Below are 25635 nucleotides of genomic sequence, written 5' to 3'. Positions count from 1 at the left end.
TACAGACAGATTTCTGTATAAGGGAATTATTTGGTCCATCAGTGAATGCAAAAAGAGAAATGTGCTTGAAATTACATGCATTTGAGGTGGTGCAGTGGTTAAGTTATGTCTTGGTTTTTCATGTGACAGGTAAAATGAAAAGAGTGAATCTTTTAATGCGCTGCTGTTTTTCCAACTTGGTTCAGACAGTGCAGCCTCCTTGTTATTATTATATTACCTACATTAATATAGGCTCAACTTATAACCCTCAGCTACATTTTAAAGACAGTATTATTAATAAGCTTCAACGTCACCAGTACTTTTATTGGTACTTTTGAACATTTTGGTGTAACTCAAATTTATTATAATGCTGCCACCTCTCCTCTGCTCTCCGGCTGAGCTCCTCCAGCTACTCTCATTACCATAAGTGAAATAAAACGTTTGTAAGTAAAAAGCCAGTCCTTTATCAGAACACTGCTGTTCATAAAGCACAAACATGTAAACTTGCAGAAAAGCAATATTTCAGTCTGCTCTGGCTGCACTCTTTCATCCGCAGCATTTTTACACAAGCACAGCGTGCTAGCTCGGCCAATAGCAAATTATCACAAACAAGCTAAAACAAACTATACGTATTTCTAGTTTCTAGCACATAAACATAGCCACTAATGCCCTCCTGTTGTTCTTTCTTCTCCACCACAGGACAGAGATGCCGGAAGACCTTCAGAAATTGCCGCCAGGGTTCCCTCGTGGTGCAGTGCCCCAGCCCCCCTTCCCCCCACTGGCCCCCACTATGGGCCAAATGCACACTCTCATGCCCACACAGAGCCTGCAGCCCACACAGCAGCTGGAGTACAAGGTACAGTCACTTGTGTTACACAACTTGTCGTCATTTAGTTGACATCACTTCTGGAAGTCATCAGTTACTTTGCAGAAACCTGCACGTAGACGATCTAAGTATGAACCGGTCTGACTTCTTGTGTCTGCTGATCCTTCAGGAGCAGTCCTTGCTGCAGCCACCTACCCTGCAGCTGCTCAACGGCATGGGGCCTCTCGGTCGTAGAGCTTCCGACGGCGGGGCTAACATTCAACTACATGCTCAACTCCTCAAGAGGCCCCGGGGGCCCTCGCCACTTGTTGCCAACCCGGTGAGGATCTTTTTTTTCCTGTGTGCGTGCAGTTTGTATATTCTCTCCTTGTTTAAACTGTAGGAGTGTTGACTGGTAAACTCTTTGCCTCTCTTAGCACCCTATCCCTGCAGTAGCTCCGGTGGACGAGGAGGGTTCAGATGGAGAGCCAGACCAAGAGGCAGTACAGAGGTAACCCACGATGACAGTTTTTGGTGAAGGGGTATACTGTACAGAGGTGCTGTTTAAACTGGATACTCTGGAGGGCCTGTAACCTGTGACAACAGGTCGGTGGGTTCTGTATGAACGTTGAAGTGGGAATTCGGCTAGCTTAATAGCTTAGTAATGTCAGTAATTTACTCAAAGCATCAGTTTTATGAACAGTTTGTAATATTAGCTGATCAAAACGACACAGTAGCTGTAGTAAACTCAGGCCTCCATACATATCAGGCTAGTGACATGCATTTCTTGTAGTAAAAGGAAGGATGTGTTGAATCCAGCTAATGTTTTGAATACAAAACAAGCAACACACACTGAGCTTACTCAACACATAAGAAGCACACAGTGGAGGTTAATAGACTTGTAATCAGAGCTTTTATGTAGAGGAAGCTGAGATCAGGCCTTGGGTAGGGATAGGCACAGGTTGGGAACATGGAGGTGTAATGTTGGCTTTAGAAGTCCAGGTTAGGGTTTCCCAGTTGGTCCTCTTCACACAGCACCTTCTGTAGACTTCGCTGGTGTCCTGGGTTGCTGGGAGTGAGTGCCTCTAGGCTGCTCTGCTTTTTTCCCCATGGGAGGTGGCCACTCTGCTGTGGTGCTTACCCCATCTCTCCTCCTTTCTCCATCGCGCAAGTGCCTTATGCCACAGTTCCAAACTGAATCTGCCACCAAAGCCAGCCCTCCTATCTTTCAAACTCTTTGGCCAAGAGCTTCTTTATCTCTTCCATTTCAGTAAGTGCCAAATTGTTCTCCAGACTTTCTCACTCTTTCTCACACAGCTTTGCTAACTCTGAAGCTTGCAAAAATCAATGATTAAAAGACAAAGGCATCCAGTTCTTTCCTTAAATTGGAAGCTGGGGGGTTGTGGGATACCCATAAGCTATAACATCCATCCATGGTGTAATTTTATTTTATGTTTTTCTGATTGGCTAAGATGATATGAATGATGGCACCCATTGGCAGAGGTGGGAAGGGGCGGGCCTTTCCCCCCGTCTCCATTAGCCAATGAGGACAGAGAGCTGACCAGCGCTGCTTCCTGTCTCCCACCCTCACCCCCGTTCCTTCCCCCTCCCTGCGGCCCAGGTACCTGGCGAACCGCTCCAAGCGGCACACGACGCACGCGCTCATGAGCACATCGCATGGCGAGCCCTCGGCAGAGTCACAGCGGCCCCAGGGCCCCCGCCAGAGGGGGGGCTGGGCCCCCGACACACACACCCGGTGAGGGGACACGCCCGCTCCGAGCTGTATATGCACAAACACACACACACAAACACACAGACTCACTTTAAATGAGGGGCATATTGAGCCGAACTCTTTTTCTCTCTCTCTCACACACACACACACACACACACACACACACACACACACACACACAAACTCACTTGCACACAAAGCTCATCTCACACACACATGGGTGAGGATGTACTCTCACCAAGCGAAAGTTGTACACCTTCCAAAGAGGAAGGGTATTTTTCAGTAGTGGTGTTTGAGGTGGAGGGTGCGGCACAGGACAGACATATCTCCACATCAACAGTAAACCTCAATTCAAAGTAATTTTTTCTCCCCCATAAACGTGGAAAGAGCAGGTATGTGAGCGGTTCAGAATTAGTAGATTGGTCCCGTATGAGCAACCCCCAAAGCTACATCATTACCTCTGTGTATTCTTTCTCAAATAGTGGCCATATTTTTGTGTCTTGGTGTCATCCAGTTCTAGATGTTGTCTCCCATGAGAATCATTTCTCTCCAACTCAGTTCAGAAAGTCTTTTGAGACACAAGGTGCAGTTTTGTATTTGGATGCAGTGGTAGGGAGAACCTGGTGTCTAAAATATGGCTTCACATGAGGAAGTTTGTGCCTGTTAAAGAAAGAATCATGCTTTGGTGAACTTCAGTAGATATGAAAGATAGAAGCTGCATCTTTTTAATGGAATACTTCATGGCGAGCAAATGGAATACTTCATGGTGAGCAGATGTTGGGATCTGCTGGCCATCTGCATGCTAACTCATAGTTGTTCATGTGCTCTTGACTGTGTAACGAAAAGTAGTTTATTTTCTCAAATTCCATATCAGCAGTGTTGACCTTAGATGACCTTTCATTACCAATGGTATGTATATAACGGAGCTTATGTTGTAGCTGATGATCAGCTGTGGCAGTTATTATTCTAAAAGATTTTGTCTCTTTGACTTCAGCTGTTAATAAGTACAAAGGTTTAAATGATAGCAATTGAAGTCACTCTGCAGCTCTTAAAAATATTAGGACCAGCTGTAGCCAATTTTGCACAGTTCCTCTTCAAAGTTAAAACTCCCTCTATAACCTCTCTTCTGTCATGATTGACAGGACAGATGGAATCATATAAATGATCGCTGCTAGATCCGTTTGACATATCAGTTTTGTGAATATGGGGGTCTTAATGTTTTCTACACTCAGTAAATCACAGTCAGATGTTTAACTTTAACGTATTTTGCACAGGATTGAAGAGCTCAAGCTTCTCATGTGTCTTGTTTCTGTGTCTGTATGAATGAACACGTGTGTGTGTGTGTGTGTGTGTGTGTGTGTGTGTGTGTGTGTCAATGTGTCTGTTATCTGTCATGCTGTGTCTTTGTGTGTGGGTGTGTGTGTATTTGTGTACACGCATGTTTGTGTCTGCTCCCTGTGGTCCCCTTCTCAGATCCAGCTATAAGGACTGTAACACCCTTCATCTCCCCATGGAGCGCTTCTCCCCTGTCAGACGGTTTTCTGATGGCGCCGCCACCATCCAAGCCTTCAAGGCTCATCTAGAGAACAGCAGCCTCATTAAGCAACTCAAACAGGTACATCACTCTTTTTAATATCGAGATATCATCTGCTCTTTTCTTGCTCGCTTAGCTTTATGGAAAGATATATTGGGTTCATTTTTTTAGGAGAAAATAAGGCAACATTTCTGCAGAGGGTCGATATGGTTACTGATCAATACCAATGACTCAACAATTACTTTACCAGGTGCTGAAATTTCAGAAATTCCCCCCACCCCCCTACCACCCTGCCTTTTCAGCTGCTCACAGAAAGAGGACTGCACACTGTGATGCAACACATTTGGCTCCCAAGGCAGAATGTGCAGAAATAGTGATACATTGCTGCTAGTCTGATGCAATTTGGAGTCTTGGGAATACAAATAAAAGTTTATTGGCACTGCAAGTCTGCTTTATAAGCTGAGGTAGATTCAGTGATGCAGCAGTCGGTATAAGAGCAGTCACTCACTAGACCTGTGTGATGGTTTTCAAATAACCAGAATCATTTTGTGGTTCTTTTTTTAGTTCGTTAGCTTATTCCTAGAATTACAGTGTTGACGTGAGAATGCATAAGCCTCATTTCCACCAAGCAGTCTGGTTCAGTTGACTTCGTAACACATTAGAAGGTTTTTATATATATATATATATATATATATCCATTGTCAAAAGTTGTGGATGGTACCAGTAGAACCTCTTTATCCATCCCGTTTTTAGGGCGACAGACACTCACCGACGGCCCGACTTTGGTTGACGCCCGATCGTCGGCTTGGTGTGTCAGGGCCTTGAGAGCCAGAATATGTATTTTACCTCTGTTTAGTTATTATTTATGTAGGCTACACACTTGTTCTTTTCGTCACTTTCACTTCCGGTAGCTGTAATTGGCACAGGGGTGTGGAGTCACATTATTTTACCTGTTCATTCACTGGCTGGGCGACTTCTTAGACAAGGCTCTGATATTTTCTGTTGATCCTAAACACATCACGTGATATTTTGCTTCATCTCATTTTGCTTTAGTCATTCAGTCATTTGTTTAATAAACCACCATAAAACACGTCTTTGGACTTAAGCGTGGATTTTATTGAACAAGCCACCTCAGCCTCTTAGCAGCTTTTTTTCATTGATAGTAGTCGCTACATATCTGCAGTGGAAATGCAAAACAGATCTACGGTTTAGGTACAGGTCCTGATGGTACTATACCACACTTGTTTGGTGGAAACACAGCTTTAGTGCTATTCATCATCTCTGACTAACCGTGTTTGGAGTCATGGAGTTTAAATCAGGTCTTTAGGAGCGTCTGATGTCCCAGCATCAGGGATAAAGTCTTATCCTGTGAGTGGCACGGTGATGGTATACTAAGATTAGAGCAGGGGTTAACAGAGTGAGAGGTGAAACAGTTCACAACAGGAGGGACTTTTACTCATTGACCAGCAATGCTACAAGAGGAATCAACTGGATTTAAAGTAGCAAAATTGGACATGATACGATGGTCAGATCTGAGGATGGGAGCAGCAGAACTGGCAGAGCAGGGACTTAGCTTTGGAAAGTATTGACAGTAACTGTGGCCAACAGGGGAAAGTGACAAATGGAAAAATTCTGCTCGTGTTTCAGTCGACAAATATACATGTCAATACAGTAACAGCATTAAAACATCTTATCTCAAGCTGTCAGCATATAAGGAAATCTGTAAGATATTTTGAGACATAGCGCCATTAAGTGTATTCACAAATGAACATGTAAAAATGATTAAAATGAAAGTGTTGATGGATCATGATGACAGGGATGAACGTCAGCTCGTGAGAAGCAGCAACAGTGTCATGTGAGCATTCACTCCAAATATTGCTAAGCTAATCTATATCCTGCTTTTTTGCTTTTAGTTATTGACATTGAAAGTGTAAACTAGGTGAACCAATCGGAGCATTTTCACCGACACAGTTTAGACTCACTGTAATCTTGACATACAGTATTTCCTGAGGTCATCCCATGCTGAGTCTTTGACCTGAGAAAACCTCAAGTTGGTTCTTGAGACATCACATCATTCACAGTGACACTGCATTGGGATTACCTCACCCAGTAGGAGGCATCGGTAGGGAAGATAATCATCATGTTCACAGTGGGTGCTTCATCTTAGGCATGCTCTGACGTGCTGGGGTTGTCATCAGTGGAGTGTTAAGAGGGTTAATGTGGGTAGAGAGGAGGTTAACACACACATGGCCTAGACTCGTGTTTATTGAAGTTGCAGATTTTAAAACTGGAAGGAAACAAGTGCAGATTAAACGACCTCAGAGTGCATCATACGTGTTGTAGGTGGCCATACAAGCCCATTGTTGTTATGAGTTTGCTCTTCACAAAGTGGTCAGGGCCATTAGGTTCCAACATCTCACTTGCATGAAGCAGGAAATTGGTTTGTTCTTGCGCTGTGTGAAAATAAGGACTTTTAGTTGTTGCACAATTAGTTTTATTAACTACACGTTGTTAACATGTAGTTAATTAACCACAGTGTTAGCTTAATTGTATGAGTACACCGTGTTCATGCTATTTGACCAGCTTCAGGACATCAGTGAGCTAGATGATGCCACATGGTGTTAAACTTCCAGTGGGAGATGGAACGTAGATGAAAGTGTTGCCTCTGAACACTAAACACCATGAGCTAATTGATCACGAAGTACAGTTTGCATAGAAACTGTTTAAATATGATGGTTAGTGCTACGAGCCGCTGCAGTTGAAATTGCAAGCAAGATGGTGATTTCTCAGAAATATTGTAACATATAATGTATGAAGGAGGCTCAGAGTGATATGAAAATCTCATATCACGATTATCCTGGTCAAAATAATTGCAGTTTTAGGTATCCTGATAATCAATCATCCTGATAATCAACAAACAATCTTTTAAAGCCAGGCTTATTATTTATTTTAAGCGGCATCTTATCTTCCGATATGAAATCTGTCAATGCTCAAGTGAGGTTTTGAGGTTGGTGCATTTGCAGCCTGTTTTTGCAGAGTCTCTTTTATTGTTGGCTGCCACACAGTCAGAAACACAACCTCAGATTGGTCAACAAGTCAGGAAGTCACCCTCAGATTTGTCAAGACTCACCATGGACACACAGTAGGAACAGCTAACAACATCAATACTGGTTTTCAAAATGAAAAAAAAATCTAACTAATCCCAAAAGTGTTTGATTGAAAGAAACACAATCACACCGGAGCCCTTGTTGAAACGGCATGACATCTAACGTTAGCTTTTGGGCAAAAAAAAAAAAATTAAGTGCTGCATGCAGCGTTTAGAGATATTTAGTAGAGCCGTAATGATACGTGTATTTGTGTCGAACCGTTCGGTACGCGACTTTGGGTTCGGCACGACCCTGTACCGAATTATTGGGCGCAGGACATTATTTTATTTTATTTTATTTTATTTTAATTCCGTTTTTGCAAGCCGAACCATTTAAAATATCTAGTTCCCCGACGGACATAATTGAGTAACGGACCGAGTCCGACCGTAATTCTCCGCTTTCACTTTGTGCAGCGCATTCTCGCATTTTGACAACATGGCAAGTGAGCCTGACGAACCTGAAGACCCGCAAACCTTAAGTCCTCCATTTGGGAACACTTTGGTTTCAGGGTAAAATACGAAGATGGAAATAAACTAGTTGACAAGACAAAAGCAGTGTGCTGACACTGCAGAACAGCGGTCGGGTATGTACTTGGAAACACGTCTAACATGCTAACGCATCTAAAGCGACACCACCCGAGTTTGAATGTTAACCGGCACGACTAGAAAGAGCAATCTGGTGCAAACTACGATATCGTCGTCGTTTAAAAAGAAAGAGCGATTCCCTGACCATTCTGATCGCGCTAAATAACCAACGCCATTGGAGTGTTGTTTAAGCTGCACTTTAGATATAAGCATGTTTTGTTTACTGCACTTTAACAAAGTGGGAAAGCTAAGTAAGTTCCTACTAAAACTGAATCTGAGCAGGCTTTAAAGCTGACCAGCTGCACTATACTTTTTATTTTATTTGAGTAAAACTGTTTAAGCAGAAATTTATATTTACATTTTTCATTCAAAAAATGTGTTAAAACAGCAGGATTTTATTTTTCACTTTTATATTTCTATTTTCATTCAAACAGTGTGAAAAAGCAGGATTTTATATATATATTTGTTTCATTCAAAAATTGTGTAAAAAGAGTTAACTGCTGTGGTGGTATGTTTTTAATAAGGTTACCAATAAGTAAAAGATATTTAATAGTTGTCTATTTTTTTCATTACTGTACCGAAAAAAAACCGAACCGTGACTTGTGTACCGAGGTACGTACCGAACCGTGATTTTTGTGTACCGTTACACCCCTAATATTTCGCGTTAGTAACTTTACTTGTAGATGACGTCGTTGACCCCAGAGTTAACTTCTGAAGTGTCCAGTATGTCAGAGTTTTCTCATCAGTGCTGTTCATCGCTGCGTTGTGCGCACACAGCTCAGCATGAAAAGCTCAAACTTCAGCAGTACAGTCTCGGGTCATTTTGAGATAACGTTACATTAGACATCACATTTATTTGTCACTTGCCTGATCAGATAACTCCGAGAGGTATTCCACTTGCCTGACTCAGAGTTTACTTGCTCCAGCCAAGTGTTGTTGGCAATCCCTGACTCTTTGGGTGCTGCTGGACCCGATACTCATGACTATCCTGTTGCTTAAAATTCACCACAATCAACTTATTGTGTGTTTTATATCGTAATCTGCAATAAAAGTGTTCAGAGTCCCATCCCTATAGTATCAGGGTAACATGTTCCCTCTTGCTGTTGATGAATTGTTGAATTACTCTTGATATTTTCTTATTCTGGCAACACAAGAATTACATGCTGAAGATTTTGTTACAATGGTCCATCCCTGGTGAGATTGAAAAAGCCAAATTGCAGTTGTTGTTGAATCACTTTTTGTTTAAGGATTGACTACATTTCTGGATCAAATAAATCGCCCTCACATGAACTGACTTTCTTTTGTTAGCATGCAGGTTTAACGTTTGCGGACCATGTCTTTGTTCCCAATAGGAGTGTGAGCAGCTCCAGAAAATGTACGCTGCCCAGCAGGATGAGCGATTCCTGGAGCACACCCAGCAACAGCATATCCTCTACCAGCAAGAGCAACAAATCCTCCACCAGCAAATCCAGGTATTTGAAGCTGACAAATGACTCATAAAGATGTTATCACAAGCCAAAACTACTCTCTCTGTGCATCATAGTTACAGAACGCTCCGTGTTTATAACTGTTCTAACCTTTTATGCAGGATCAGTGAAGCTGCGTTACTTGACCCTGTAAAGCACTGTGAGCATGCGTGTACAGCACTGTGAAAGCTAATGGCGATTCTTACATTATGCATGTATTATGATGAACTGTGTGGTTATCTATAAAGTATCGATGTAAGCTTCATAGAAGGTGCTATTGATTTTGGTCACCTGAGGCTTGGACATCCTGCGACGTGGCCTCATTTGTGTCCTCAACCTGATTCCTTTCTTTGGGACACGTGCACTTTTCATCAGCACTTATATCATCTCATCCAGTCAGCCTCACATAGTCACAACCACATCTGAAGTTTTGCGTAAAATTTAATTTCTCTTTACCTGCAGGGTCTGTCTTTAGGCCATGGAGAGAGCCAGCCCAGTCACCTAACCCACCAGCTCCAGAGGTGAACGCGCACACACACACACACACGCACACAGGCATGCGTGCGTGCGCACACACACGTATTACTCATCAGCTATTGAACGGTGAACAATGAAGTTGATACTGTGGTGCAGTGCTATCGACTGAAGTGTTACATCATTGTCGTATCTCTCTCTTCTCCTCTCCTACTCTGTCCTGTCCTCCCTCAGGTTGCGTATCCAGCCCTCCAGCCCTCCGCCAACACATCCCAGCAACCACCTCTTCAGACAGCCCAACCAGAGCCCTCCGCCTGGCTCTGCAGGCATAATTCAAGGGCATGGTTAGTAATAATACTGCTAAATACTTCTTGCCTTACAAATAATGTAGATGTGGTGGCTAGAAACGGATAGATCCATCTTCCACTGATCATGATCTTCTGACAGATTTATAAATATGTGACCGCCTGGTTAATTCAAAGCTCAGTTTTTGACCGTCCAGTCACATTTTAGCCATTCGTGTATCATTAATGGTTGCATGACAGTTACATTTTTGTTTTTTGAAAGGGATACTAGGCGTCTTCAGGCTCTTAATTACTCACTGGCTTTTTTTTATCTGCACACAAACAGTGACATCTGATGTGCGTTCATTCTTGACATAGTGTTATGAATAATTTACCAGAAGGCATAGTTTATGCTGACTCAGTTAAAGTGTGTTTTCAAGTGTGACCGAGGGCAGCAGGTGAGTAAACATGTCGGCCATCAAGAACACAATAACTTGTGATTATGTTGCGATAACAACTCATTTTATTCACTCGTTGTAGTGTTATCATGAAGTAGGATGTTGGTCAGAACCAAGCCTAACAATGAACTTTAAAAGCAGTTATAGCAATTTAATTGCCACCCATCCAAGCAAGATTGAAGTATGGAAACTTCACAAAGAAAATTGAGCAAGGGTTCATGAATTGATCTATGCAAAACTTGGGACTTGCTCAGGTTCAACTTTCTGTTAAGGAAAACTTAATTGTTCCCTCTAATGCCAGAGCGATGTTGGTGGGTGAAAGAAAGTGTGCATGATCTGGGTCTGCAGGTCTTTGAAGTCTTAAAATGCCTTAAATTCAATTTTTTAAATGTTGGGTCTTGAATGTTATTAAATTTCTTAAAAACTATTCTAAATTTGAATCTGTGAGGCCTTAAAGGGATAGTGCACCCAAAAATGAAAATTCAGCCATTATCTACTCACCCATATGTCGAGGGAGGCTCAGGTGAAATTTTAGAGTCCTCACATCACTTGCGGAGATCCAAGGGGAGAGGGGGTAGCAACAAAACTCCACCTAATGTAGGCTGACGGCGCCCCAGATTCAAATGTCCAAAAACACATAATTGAAACAACAGAATATCTCCATACTGCTCGTCTGTAGTGATTCAAGTGTCCTGAAGCCCAGACATAAAAAGTTGTTTGGAAAAACGCAGTGTACAGAGAGGCAGTTAGAGCTACAGGCTACAATGAGGCTAAAAATAGAATTCAAATGACGTTTTTCCAAACAACTTTTTATGTCGGGTTAGGACACTTGAGGACACTTGGATCACTACGGACGAGTAGTATGGAGATATTTTGTGGTTTCAATTATGTGTTTTTTGGACGTTTGAATCTGGGGCGCCGTCAGCCTCCATTAGGTGGAGTTGTGTTGCTACCCCCTCTCCCCTTGGATCTCTGCAAGTGATGTGAGAACTCTAAAACTTCACCTGAGCCTACCTCGGCATATGGGTGAGTAGATAATGGCTGAATTTTCATTTTTGGGTGCACTATCCTTTAATTGCCATCAACATGGGTGGCTTGCTGGTGCAGTGGTTAGCATTGTCGCCTCACAGCCAGAGGGTTCCTGGTTAGAACCCGAGGTGGTGGGTTTGAACCTTGGGGTAGGGGAGCCCTTCTGTGCGGAGTTTGCATGTTCTCCCCGTGTCAGCATGGGTTTTCTCCAGGTGCTCCAGCTTCCTCCCACAGTCCAAAGACATGCAGGTTAATTGGTGACTCTAAATTGTCTGTAGGTGTGAATGTGAGTGTGAATGGTTGTCTGTCTCTATGTGTCAGCCCTGTGATAGTCTGGTGACCTGTCCAAGGTGTACCCTGCCTCTCACCCAATGTCAGCTGGGATAGGCTCCAGCACCCCCCCGCAACATCTAACATTAGAAGCGCTTACTGAAAATAAATGAATGAATGTATTTAAAGATCTTTTCATTTGTTTTATGAAAACGAGTCAAGCTCTTCCACCTGAAAGTCCACATTTCTGATGTTATAACCATATTCCTACATCAAACCTACCTCTGCATGGGACCATATATACTTTTTACTTTTATACTTACCTGCGTTGCTTGAATATGAAAAGAATGATTTGTCCAAAAGTCTTAATTTATTTTTTAACAATGATCTTAAAAAGGCCTTTCAAAATATTACATTTAAGTGTCTGATACCTGTAGATACGCTGTATGATGATGTCTGCTCTCAGTAAAACTTTGGCCACGGTGTTTGCTCTCATGACTCCTCTCCGCTCCCTAGGAGGTCCGTCACCAGTACAGTACCAGCACGGTACTCCTGCGCTGTATCAAGGCCAGAGTGGCAGCCCGCCTCCCACAAGCATGCCTCGAGTCTCTATACCAACCAATCAACAAGCAGCATCTGCTCGCCCCACCGTCCCGTTGGCACAGGGTGTACCTCAGCAACAGCAGGTGACTGCAAAGAGCCAATCAAATGCTCTCTCTGGTGCTTTTGTTAAAATTAAATTCTCTTTGAAGGTGATACTGTGATCAGTAATGAATATTGACCTTGACTGTCTATACAGGTGACCATTCAGGTTCAGGAAGTGGAGCTGGGAGGCGTAGCACAGAGACAGGCAGCCTTTTTGTCCACGCCTGGGCACAGAGTCCTCGGGAAGCAGCTGAGTGCAGACAACGCTGAGACGCACAGGTGACCCCACCCATCCTGTCACCACGTCCCCTGACGGCAGCCAAACCCTCCCAACAATACCAACGGACTCTTTCTGTGTCTTTTTCCATTTGTTTCCATTTTATTTTAGTTTTATTGCACTCATGACCTCGCTAGCCTGAACAGACGCCCTCATGCTATTTGTTGTATTTTTATGTTTTATCATTGTGTGTTTCTCACTGTTTTGTTTGTGTTTTACATTTCTGCCATGTATTTTGAAACGTCAAACAGTAGCACTGTGGCTCAGGCCAGATTTTATGTGTGAGATGACAGAGTTTGAGGACTTTATGTGTTACTTGTAATGAAAATTAATGTAAATCCCTCATGGACTTTGCTGAGATGACATCCTCAACAAATCCTCCACCTCACTTTAGCTGGGTGAGTGATTGGATTTAAGTGTTTTGTAAGTATATATAGAGGTCAGTTTAAATAGGACATCAGTCATCCTGTGACCCCCTGAACGGTCCCCTTTAACCAGGACTGCCTTCACTGAGAGAATGTGTAACAATCTTTAAATACACACTGTTCCAAATTCTGTCCTTTGGAAATGTCTTCACACCTCTCAGTGAATACTTCAACCTGGACTTGAGCTGATGTGTTTGCTAGGCTGTCTGTGTGCGGTGATTTAATAAAGGCCTTCTGTAGATTGTTGAAAGCTAAAAGCAAACACATCACTGTTTGCACTGTGTAAGGGCATTGGGTGCACATTGATGTCAGACAACAGCTAAAAGCTAATGACCATTTGCATGTCCTCCTTGTATCCAGTCGCAGCCTCGGCCGCTTCACATCGGGCTATGACCAGGCTCAGTTCAATCCCCATCTCTTCTCTGGCGATGCCGCTGCTGCCTCCCGTGGCACCTCCGGAGTGGTCGGCTCCTACAGCCCCTACCTACAGGGCGCCTCCCTCAAAGTCCCTGGTCTGGAGGATTACCAGAGCGGGGCAGTTGGGACCAGCAACTATGGCACCCCCTCTACACTACAGCAGGCCCTGCTCTCCCCGACTCCTTTGGACTACCGCCCCCCACAACATCACGTCACTCCCACCCTGCAGGGCCTCCTGTCCCCCCGCCACTCTTTAACAGGCCACGCCGACCCCAGGCTGCCCCCCCAAGACCTGGCTGCCCTGCTGAAGAGGCAGAGTCCCCGGCCATGCTCGGCGACTCCCACACCACCCAGCGGTGCACCCCAAGAGTACGGAGAGATGCTGCTTCTCCGCCAGCTGAGCCAGGGTGAGAGCTTGGAGCCACAGGCACCACAGGGTGCCTCCGGAGGCCAACACTACCACCACCTCCTTCAGATTCGACCCCCAGATGTCCCGCCACAGCAGCTCCCGGCCCAGGCGCCTTGTCCCAGCTTGCCTCACTCGGAGAGCATGGAGGAGGATGAGGTGCCGGCTGGCTACCACCACCCACACGAGGGCCTGCTAGCCAAGGCAGGAGAAGGTCATGAGCTTCTGGGGCCACCCCGAGGAGGCACCCCGCCCTACAACTCCCCTACACACAGGCATGCTGGCTATATAAGGAGCGCTACAGCAACTAGAGGTAAGACTTGTTTTCGCAGCTGTTATAAAACTGCCTATCAGAATTTATATTCCAGTGTCTGTCGTGTTTACCTTCATCTCTCGGAGCAGTTCATCTAAAACGTTCCACAGTATACAAGTGTCCGTACTGACCTGATCTCTTCTGTCAGAATCTGAGCATGTGGAGTGCAGGCCCCAAGGGCAGGCCATGGAGGTGCCTGATCATAATGGTGTGGGCTATTCGCGAGGTTCCCAGGGTGACGCCTATAGGTCCCGTGGACAGCTACAGCGCCACCACACCATCCAGACCTGTGACGATGCCTATGTGAGCGAATCTTTGCTACTAGTTTCTACTGAACTCACTAAACTATAGTTACGCCTGCAGCATTATAATAAATGAATTAAACTGGGCTTTTCAGTAAACTATAAGGAGGTACCAGGCAAGAAGGATGAATAATCAAACATTTGTGAGCATGTTAATATTGGCTGGGTGTATTTTGGAGACCAGGATGTATCAGCTCATCTTGCTTGCCAGTGCAGTGTTGGAGAGAGCCCGTTTAGAAGGATAACAGCTGAAGGCAGGAAGCAAACGTTTGCATGACTGAGTGACACCAGAAGTCATATTCATTTAGATGTTTTTTGAGGGGGTATTGACACCTGATCATCCAAGCAAAGTTCTGACTCATCACAGCTGCTAATCATGCTGCATCCTTTTTTTCTGAGCCTGACACCGTTTTCCTCTTTGTGTCCAGGACCAGGCAGAGCCCATGTCGGGGATGAGCCTGTTGGCCGGGAAGGCACTAAGCTCCGCTCGCATGTCGGACATCCTCAGCCAGACGTCACTGACAGGAAGCCAGCAGCTGCACCAGCGGGAAGAGTCAGGTCAGTAGGAAGCGTGGCATTCATCTACCTGAAAAGTCACCTTTATACATGTTTGTCCATGTCAGTAAAGATGTTTTTTTCCTTATGCAGTGTGTGATGTCGAAGGGGAACTCCATGCGGCAGCCTGCTACCCCTCCTCCTGCACCAGTGACATGCTTCTCAGCTACAAGCCCCCTGACCTGCAGTACAGCATGGAGCAGGCTGGGGTCTAGCACAGGTACAAACACACACACAGAGTAAAGGCTTGGTTATCTTTTATCACATTTAACTGCCAAATACATAATTAGAAATTCAAGATTTTTCCATATCTATTAGTCCAGCGTGGCCTTAAGCTGTATCACCTCTTTAAATGAGCGAGATAACAGCCAGAGTTTGTCCACCAGGTTCCTCATCACCCTTTCAATTTCTTTGTGTAACTCATTTTTATGGAGTTTATATAATAATCGCATAGTAAGTTCTTTCACCTTGCCTTTATGTTTTACTTAACATTTATTACTTGGCTTCTTACATGGTCGTCTTGTGGGTGTGTCACTGTCAGTCACGGAGATCCTGTTCCATCCCACCAAAATCGTTTGCTTCTTCGTCCAAATTGGATTCAGAATGTTGATCAAAACAGGAATTGTCGGAGTCTGAGTCCCATCAACATCTCCACGGCTTACGCACCAGTATACGTTTTTGTCGGCGCTGGCGTTTTCGTGCAGTTTACAAGCCTCTGCATCTCCTTTGCAAACAACATCTTGCGGTTTCCAGCAGATCTTTCTCTTCATTTGTTTTTGGAAACAACAATACTGTTCTGTTTCACAAGATGTGTAACAGCGCCCCCTATCTTATAACAGTAAAAACATGGAATATCTCGTCAATAGCAGGAAAGCGTTGTGTCATAAGTGCCGTAAAATCTCAGTAATGGAGGAGATAGTGTTGATGTTCACTCCTATCTGACCAGTGACAGTGTCTATGAAAACTATTCCCTCCTTTTGACTTATTTGTGTTTTGTTTTACAACACTGAATCCCAGTCGAGACCATTCGGCATCGACATACATGGAGAAAAAAAAAAAAATCTGAAATGTCAAAATGAAAACAAATTTGTCAACAAATCTTTTTTATATGAGCTTCGGACAGTGAAAAGAATCAGGTGCAGACATTGTCAGTTTCTCTTTCACATATGAAGCAGACTACAGGAGGTGGTTTTTGTCAGAAGCATTCTCACCTACTGGAAGTTCTCTGTTGAGTTCAGGTGAAAGGTGGTGCCTGGGTAAGAGCGTGCAGAGGGCAGGACGTGGCGTGGATTATACTCCAGTCACGTAGCAGGTTTATAATTTGGTCTGACAGTTTAATGTTTAATGTCAGATCTAGCCATTTCGGACATTTGCATTCTCACGTACAACTCCTTTGGGTAAAGTTAGATAAATTCAGGATTGCAGTGCATGTGTGAATTTATGTATAAATATGACACACTGAATTATCCAGCTTTGAAAAGCTGATTTCAAAAGCCAAGTAGTAAACTGATATTTAGATGTACAAACAGGTAGTGTCCTTTTAAAGGTCAACTGTCCAGTCCAGTTCAACTGTTCAATTTAAAGACACCCTGCAGTGAACTTTTCTTTCATTTTTGTCATTTTTGAAACACAAATTAAAAAGATATTTTTTTACTTAGTCTTTAACGTAGAACAATTTATCAAAAATCTTGTGTTTAAAAAGGAGAACAGGTAAGAGTAGTCCCAATATGATTTTTTTTTTTCTTCTCCTCTGTCCTCTTCTAGGAAGGGGTGTATCCTGTGTACAGCGGTCCATATCAGCCATCCTGAGTTGTGTTGACTTGAGTTGAGCAGCATCACGCCAAACCACCGTTCTCTGCCCAAATGGGGGCGCTCTACGTCCATCTGTCTGTCTCCATCTGTCCTTGGGAGGGCAGTCTGCGCAAGAGAGGGGGAGTGTGGGTGTAGATATTAGAGGGGTTGGGTGGGGGGGAGAGGGCTCACAGGTGGGGCCTCTTGATTCAAGGGTCAAAGTGCCAGCATTTTCTGCACAGACATCCAGCAATCATCGCCACAGGTTGTCTCCTCTTTTCACCTCCCATCGTGGGTTCAACTCCTCCCTCTTTCGACTCCACCCCCCTCACCTCCTGCCCCCCCCCTCACGCCCACCTAACCCGCCCTCCTAACCCGCCCTGACCCAATCCTCCCCTATCACCCCTCGTCTTCTATTAACTGTTGGCATACTTCATACGTGCCTCGTCGGCCAGCGCATTGATACAGTCATAGTTTCAAGAACATAGAGTCCAATAACACAAAGATGCATCATACACACTGCTGCCACAAACCCAAAGTATTCACATTAGGTGTGAGTGTGTATGTGTGTGCATGACTGAGAAGAAGAGGTGAGCAGAGGGGGAAAGGTGTCTGTGAGGTTCAGTCTGCTCTCGCTGTCACGCAGCAGATCATTCCGGAGCGGGCTGAAGTCTCGGCAGCCGCAGCCCCTTTTCATCCGGGCGGCGGGTGTTTCAGGTCAGGCTCCGACTGGGCAACAAAAGCGTTCTCTCCAAAGATGGAGCTCAGTGACATCGCACAGGACAAACCAGCTCTCTCATTGTGTGTGTGTGTGTGTGTGTGTGTGTGTGTGTGTGTGTGTTGTTGTGTTTTTTTTCTTGTTCTGGCATTCATTTCTTTTTTTTATTTTCTTTTAAAATTCATTTTTACAGCTAATGTCCATGTAGGCATTACGGTCATTATTGTTACTCTTATTGTTATTACTGTTTTCTGTAAAAGAGGTTTTATTATAATGAATATTATTATTATTATTAAATGAAAAACAGTTCTGTGTTGCAAGGAAGACAACATTGTTCTTTGATTACTTAAGTAATTCTGCACTTTCGGTTCAAGCTATCCTCTCCTCTTTCTCTGTTTCCACCCCTCCTCGCTGCTCCCCGCTCTCTGTCATGCTGTTTTTCTGCTCTTCAACACCCTCCGCCTCTTCTTCCTCCTCCAGTCCTCACTTTCCCCACCTTGGGTTCCCCCTTCTCTCCACCCTCCTTCCTCCTTTCCCCTGTCAGTGACAGTGTATTGCATTGTGGGTAGTTTTACCAGACATTTGCTCCTTTCCTTGTACAGTGATGCCATGTATAGAACGCTATTGCAATTTCTGTATCAAGTCCTTTTTCTTTTTTGTTACCTTTTTTTGTTTTTAGATGTTATCGGGGAGGCTTTTTTTATATTGGTATTGTTTCTCATTTGTATTTTTTGGATGTCTTCAAAATGTTTTTTCTTTTTTTTCTTTTTTTTTCTTTTTTTGTTTTATGAATCTTGAGATTTCTAGCCAAAAGAGGACAGAGAGAAGAGAGACAGTGCTCTCTCTGTGTCGTTAAAAAAGATTGTTCTTATGTGTTTTAATATTATTATATCATGACACTTGAATAAGAGGAGAGTAATTATTTTGTGTTGCTTTTTAAAGTATCATTTCAATCGATGTTGTGACTGTCATTCTTGTTGATGTTGGGCCTGTTTTCTGTTGACGGGGTAGTTGTGGCAGGCTATACAGGGTCAGGCTTTGGGCTTTGTCTGGGGTCGGTTCGGGTGCTACAGAGACTTGACACTCTATTAAAAACAAAACAAAATAAAGACAGAGACAGAAAACGAGGGAATAACTTGTAATATAGCTGACATATCATCCTGAACATCACAAGTGTGGAGACGGACAAACCCACTTCTTTCTCGCTGCCCTACCTATCTGCTGTGATCCTCCCAACATCTTTTACTGCATTGGCTTCTGATCGGACGACGCCTTAGGGACACGGCCCCTCCTCCCGGGCTAACCTTGTTACTATGGCGACCAAGGAGGAAACTACAACTACTATAACCCGACCTCCCCCCCCTTTCTCCCCACTCTTTTTGTTATCTTCAACCAATCTTGTTTAGGCCTTGCTTTGCCCAAGAGATCGGAGGAGGTGACGGCTGCGTTTCATGAACAGTCAGTGGATGTCGTTGTAGTTCGACACACCTGGACGCACCATACAAGGAAACCATAAAAGGGAAACATTTCAGGAGGTGACCATAGGAAGGGAAGGAATAGCTTGAGTTGGACTTTCACAGCAGAGGAATACAAAGTTGTGGCCAGAGCGGGGCATGGCGTGCCCACCTTAAACATATCTACCACGGCCTGTGCTCCGAGCTGAGTGGAGCTCAAGCACAGCCAGATGGAGGCTACAGCACACTGGGGACCACAGCAGAAGATTGAACCTCCCTTTTCTTTTCAATTTAATTTTATTGTTTGACCTCTATTTATCCTCCCATATACAATACCCCTGAGTCTATATTGGGCCAGCAAAAGACTGTGGCACAAAGAATAAAGCTCCACTTGTATGTATTCATACTGGCCAGATTTCACAATAACCTGGCTACACGGTTGACTTTTCGTACGCTATATACAGAACATCGGAGAGCTGCAGATGGTGTCATGCAGCGCCTGTGCTTTCCATTTGCACCGTGTCACTTCCTGTTTACCAACCTTCGCTCCCCTTCAGGGCAGATGGGATAGAGGTTAAATCAAATGTCTCAAGTGAGAGTGCGTACAAATGTTACCAGTGAAGCAGGACGGATTCATGAAATTAACTTTGTCTCTTCCCAAACTGAGTCTCATTAGGCAGAAGAAGCTCGTTGCCATCTTGGTTTCCCCTCCAGCTCTCTCCTCTTTCAGATCTGCCCTCCTGTTTCGTTGTTCACATCGAGCCAAGAGTGAGATCTGGAAGAGAGAGAGCGGAATACTTGGAAGGTATTAAAGAGGAAACCTCTGGAATGGAAGACATTGCATGTTTCTTGTCCCACAGCAGGATGGGAACTCTAAAATTAAGACCAGAGGCTCCACCTTGTCTCATAGCGCGGCCAGAGCTGTTGTTTCAGATCTGTGCTGGGGAGGGAAAGAGCAGAGGCACACAGGAAGGGATGGCCCGTGTGAATGGAAAGCACTGCAGATGACTGAGAGGTTAATGGGGAGTAGAGAGAGCTGCTTCACACACATCTTCTGCCTGATCAGACTGACCCTTCTCCCCCACCTTTTTTTTTTTTTTTCGGTCTTAACTCTTCCATCTTCTCCTCTTTTCTCTCCACCCCAGCCTCCTTGCTCAGCAAGCCAGCTCTGCTCTACTCATGTTTCTTAGGTTCATTTTGTTTTTTATTGGTTCATTTTGTCCTTTATTTTTGTTTTTAATGTTCATTTCTGTTGAGTACAAAAATACTAAAGTGCAACAACAATGATTAAAAAGAATATCAACCAAACTGAGATGAATAAATAAATATATATAAATAAAGAAATAATTTAAAAAGGTCATGGCGTGTGTGTTTGTGTTACTTGCTGCAGGCCTGGTTCATCATAAAGCATTGCTTATAGTGTTTTTGTAAAGGTTATAGTCTCACAATATCACCTAACAGACCATAAAGGACAATGACAGTGTTCTTGCATGTTTTATTTTACATGTCTTTTTTCCTAATCATTTTCAGATTTAACATTTTACACCTGTTTTTCCACCTTCCAGGCGGCAATTGATTTAACTCATGTCAGGCTGAAATCTATCACAGTTTACATAAGGTCTCATTTCACAGCTATTTTCGTTACTGATTAACCTGCCTGTTGTTTTTTTATTTATTTATTTGTTTTGCTCTATAAAATGTTGGAAAATTCTCACAATTTCTCAAAGCCCAATCAGACATCTTCAAAAACCTTCTTTTGTCCAACAGTCAAACACCCGAACATCCTCCGTTTACTGTCACATGAGACAAAGAATTGCAACACATTCTCACAGTTGAGAAGCTGGAACGAAGACATGTAAACGAAATGGTTCCCCGTTCACTTCCTGTCATTTGACCAATTGATTAATCGACTTATCGCTCCATCTCTAATGATGATGCCGTTTTAAGTGCACATGATTTGCAAAATGACCACTGAACAGAGTAGGACTTCTGTCATTGTAGCCTGAGTCAACCTCTTTGTGGGGGTCCCTAAAAAGAAATTAATATGTGAAAACTCAATTCCCATTATATTATTTATCATAGGCAATTACAGCTATACAGTATACAATAAATGAAAACTACAACTGTCTACAGAAATGACTGGCACTAAATCACTCATATTTAAATTCTAAAAAGTGAAAGTGATGAAGTAGTGCAGTGTTTGACATTGAATCTACCCACAGGAGTCTAGCAAGGGCTTCTGCTGAGGTACGGCAACACCACTTGGACAAACTACACGCAGAACTGAAGTACATCATAATAGGCCTACAAGAACCAGCAGTGCCAATAAAGGCAATTTGTTAAGTTTATTTATGACTATACTTAAATTTGCTACTGATTATTACCAACAGGGGTGCATGGCTGGCTGTCACAGCATAGCAAAGAAAAAAAAATTACATATCGATATGTCCTCCTGGGACCCAGCGTCCTCATAGGAGGACATTCTGCTTCACTGAGACCTGTTGTCCTCATTCATGGACACTTCTCTGTGCCATCTAGTGGTAGTAAGAGCAAAATACAATGGTTCATGTAAAAACAAGATGGCAGCCATCTCTGCCAAGTCTACAGCCGATCCCGACACAAAAGTGGACACGATACAAAACCTGATCAAATTTGATGGTTTAAACTTTTTGATTTTTGATTAATGACATCTGTAGTTTGATATGGTGTGCAGATTAAACCAATTTAAATAACACTAACAAGCTAGGACCTGTTAATTAGGAGGTACTTGTTTGAGGACATTGTGACTTTAGAACTGTCTCGTTTGAGGACATTGGGACTTTGGGGTCTCAGGAGAATATATATATACAGTACAGGCCAAAAGTTTGGACACACCTTCTCATTCAATGCGTTTTCTTTATTTTCATGACTATTTACATGGTAGATTCTCACTGAAGGCATCAAAACTATGAATGAACACATGTGGAGTTATGTACTTAACAAAAAAAGGTGAAATAACTGAAAACATGTTTTATATTCTAGTTTCTTCAAAATAGCCACCCTTTGCTCTGATTACTGCTTTGCACACTCTTGGCATTCTCTCCATGAGCTTCAAGAGGTAGTCACCTGAAATGGTTTTCCAACAGTCTTGAAGGAGTTCCCAGAGGTGTTTAGCACTTGTTGGCCCCTTTGCCTTCACTCTGCGGTCCAGCTCACCCCAAACCATCTCGATTGGGTTCAGGTCCGGTGACTGTGGAGGCCAGGTCATCTGCCGCAGCACTCCATCACTCTCCTTCTTGGTCAAATAGCCCTTACACAGCCTGGAGGTGTGTTTGGGGTCATTGTCCTGTTGAAAAATAAATGATCATCCAACTAAACGCAAACCGGATGGGATGGCATGTCGCTGCAGGATGCTGTGGTAGCCATGCTGGTTCAGTGTGCCTTCAATTTTGAATAAATCCCTAACAGTGTCACCAGCAAAACACCCCCACACCATCACACCTCCTCCTCCATGCTTCACAGTGGGAACCAGGCATGTGGAATCCATCCGTTCACCTTTTCTGTGTCTCACAAAGACACGGCGGTTGGAACCAAAGAACTCAAATTTGGACTCATCAGACCAAAGCACAGATTTCCACTGGTCTAATGTCCATTCCTTGTGTTTCTTGGCCCAAACAAATCTCTTCTGCTTGTTGCCTCTCCTTAGCAGTGGTTTCCTAGCAGCTATTTGACCATGAAGGCCTGATTCGCGCAGTCTCCTCTTAACAGTTGTTCTAGAGATGGGTCTGCTGCTAGAACTCTGTGTGGCATTCATCTGGTCTCTGATCTGAGCTGCTGTTAACTTGCGATTTCTGAGGCTGGTGACTCGGATGAACTTATCCTCAGAAGCAGAGGTGACTCTTGGTCTTCCTTTCCTGGGTCGGTCCTCATGTGTGCCAGTTTCATTGTAGCGCTTGATGGTTTTTGCGACTCCACTTGGGGACACATTTAAAGTTTTTGCAATTTTCCGGACTGACTGACCTTCATTTCTTAAAGTAATGATGGCCACTCGTTTTTCTTTAGTTAGCTGATTGGTTCTTGCCATAATATGAATTTTAACAGTTGTCCAATAGGGCTGTCGGCTGTGTATTAACCTGACTTCTGCACAACACAACTGATGGTCCCAACCCCATTGATAAAGCAAGAAATTCCACTAATTAACCCTAATAAGGCACACCTGTGAAGTGGAAACCATTTCAGGTGACTACCTCTTGAAGCTCATGGAGAGAATGCCAAGAGTGTGCAAAGCAGTAATCAGAGCAAAGGGTGGCTATTTTGAAGAAACTAGAATATAAAACATGTTTTCAGTTATTTCACCTTTTTTTGTTAAGTACATAACAACACATGTGTTCATTCATAGTTTTGATGCCTTCAGTGAGAATCTACAATGTAAATAGTCATGAAAATAAAGAAAACGCATTGAATGAGAAGGTGTGTCCAAACTTTTGGCCTGTACTGTATATATGTATGTATACATTACATGTATACATGTATACATACACTGTGCTGGCGAGACTGAGAAGAATTAAATAAAATTCTAACATAATTTAAACATTGTTGGCTGGGATCCCTGAGATTTGTGACAAAGATACTGACTGGAACATTTTACAGTTAAAAAAAATCAACTTGTCAGTGCCCTCTAGTGGACAAACTATATGATGGGGGGATATTCTGAATTACGCAAACCTACTCAAGCATTTCTGTACAGCAATATCTTGTCACTTATTGACTGACATATACGCTAATATCAATATATTTGCAATAAGCTAATATCGGCTGATATCTCATAGTCGATTTGTCATCTCGTTCTGTCACAATGTGACGCTCTTTATTTCACAGCTCAGTTCCCCTCATGTCTGATGGAGAACTGATGGAAAGGACTTCTAAATCTTTTGGAGACACAAATGATTTTCACTTTTCCTCTCACCGCAGTTTTTTTAATAGTGTACAAAAATAAATGAAAACCAGTGGCTAAAAAATTGAAATTGTCCTTTACACATAGATATGTATCCTCCTGAGACCCCTAAATCCCAATGTCCTCAAACAAGATTATTACAAAGTCCAATGTCCTCAGTCAAGTAGCCTACTTCCTAATTAACAGGTCTTAGCTTGCTACTGTTGCTAGAATTAGTCAGATTTTTACACCATATCAAACTACAAGTATAACTAATCATAAATAAACAAGTTTCAACCATAAAATCTGATCAGGTTTTGGACCTTGTCCACTTTTGTGTCACGATCAGCTGCAGATTGACTTGGCAGAGATGGTTGCCATCTTGTTTTCACATGGATTAGTGTCTTGTGCTCTTACTACCACTAGATGGCACAAAGAAGTGTCCATGAACGAGGACGACAGGTCTAAGTTACACAGAATGTCCTCATATGAGGAGGGTCTCACGAGGACATCAAATTTGTTAAATGTGTGTGTTATATGTTTGCGGGACTCTTTGCTCCTCAGTGTGTGCATTATTTAAGTAACTACTTAGACTGTCATCCATTGAATCATTGTGTAAGGTGAGTGAGTTTCCTTTGCTATATGCAGCAGGAGTCACCTGTTTGTGTCTCGCACCAACCAGTCCCGTCAGGGGAATGTTACCTTCTCTGTTTCCATCCAGTGATGCAATATGTCTTGAATATGTAGCTCGTTTCATCAGTCAGGAAGCCTAGATATTCCCCAACCTTCTGTTGACCTTGCTGCACAAATGATTGAAGTCACAGGAAAAAGGATATCCACTCTTTGCTCGATGCATTGTCTTTTGGCCTTCTCATCAAAATCTGTTTTCCAAGCAGAGAGGAACTTTAGGACGGGAGTTTCCTCGGGGGGAACAGCAGACCCCAAACAAAAACAATCACTTTTTTTTTTTTTACGAGGGAAGGGGAGAAAAAAATGACACTATTTCCTTATTTATTCTATTAAAGTCCCATTGAGACTGAAAATCTCTTTTCCAAGAGAGACCTGGCCGAGGTAGCAGCCAATCAGAACACATTAAAATGCAACAAATACAACATATATCATACTAAAACCAACAATAAAACAACAACTATTCAAAGGTAGAGGCCTATCAAGACAAGGAGTTTGGCATTAGCAAAGGACATATACCTCTTCTATGAGCCTGTTTCTTTTGGCTGCAGTGCTCTGCATGCTGCTGCTCAGGTCTGTACAGCTGCACTGCAGAGGCTTTTCAGTCTGAAGTAATGGAGCTCAGGCACAGCGAGCCATGTAGAGTGTCTGTGTCTGTGTATCAGGGTTTACTTTAACATGCCTGGTGACAGGCAGGATGGATGGATGACAGACAGAGAGGTGTTGATCCCTCTGAACTGACAGTTTGCGCTCCTCCATCCACCACAGGTCCATGTCATGGATCGTTAAAGATTGATGTTTTGGACAGAGCTCTGTCTCTTGTCTTGTAGCCTTTATATCCTCCTCTCCTCTCCTCTTCTCTCCTGTCCTCTCCCACATTGGCTCTTTTTTCTTCCCTCACGACTCTGTGCCCACTCTCCCTTCTCTCTATCTCTCTGCATCCTCTGCTACTTTCCCTTTCTCCCTGCCTTC

The 25635-nt window shown here is 43.4% G+C and overlaps 1 protein-coding gene across 2 annotated transcripts in view; it reads left to right on the top strand.

The window, feature by feature from the left end:
- sik3 (SIK family kinase 3) overlaps nt 1–17249 on the top strand; it is a 42286-nt gene extending 25037 nt beyond the window's left edge. The window contains exons 12-26 of one of the 2 annotated variants that reach the window (XM_033630808.2): nt 679–835; nt 975–1124; nt 1222–1295; nt 2406–2540; nt 3990–4131; nt 9133–9252; nt 9709–9767; nt 9955–10064; nt 12278–12447; nt 12561–12685; nt 13469–14244; nt 14393–14547; nt 14975–15104; nt 15195–15321; nt 16866–17249. In XM_033630808.2, the coding sequence (XP_033486699.1) occupies nt 679–835; nt 975–1124; nt 1222–1295; nt 2406–2540; nt 3990–4131; nt 9133–9252; nt 9709–9767; nt 9955–10064; nt 12278–12447; nt 12561–12685; nt 13469–14244; nt 14393–14547; nt 14975–15104; nt 15195–15316 (2425 nt within the window). In that variant the 3' untranslated portion in view covers nt 15317–15321; nt 16866–17249. The remainder of the gene's footprint in view (nt 1–678; nt 836–974; nt 1125–1221; nt 1296–2405; nt 2541–3989; nt 4132–9132; nt 9253–9708; nt 9768–9954; nt 10065–12277; nt 12448–12560; nt 12686–13468; nt 14245–14392; nt 14548–14974; nt 15105–15194; nt 15322–16865) is intronic. The other variant, XM_033630809.2, reaches the window with a different exon arrangement.
- The last annotated feature ends 8386 nt before the right edge of the window (nt 17250–25635 follow it).

This window comes from Epinephelus lanceolatus, chromosome 4, assembly GCF_041903045.1.
Source record: "Epinephelus lanceolatus isolate andai-2023 chromosome 4, ASM4190304v1, whole genome shotgun sequence".
Taxonomy (NCBI): domain Eukaryota; kingdom Metazoa; phylum Chordata; class Actinopteri; order Perciformes; family Serranidae; genus Epinephelus; species Epinephelus lanceolatus.
This window is presented reverse-complemented; position numbering and strand designations above follow the sequence as displayed.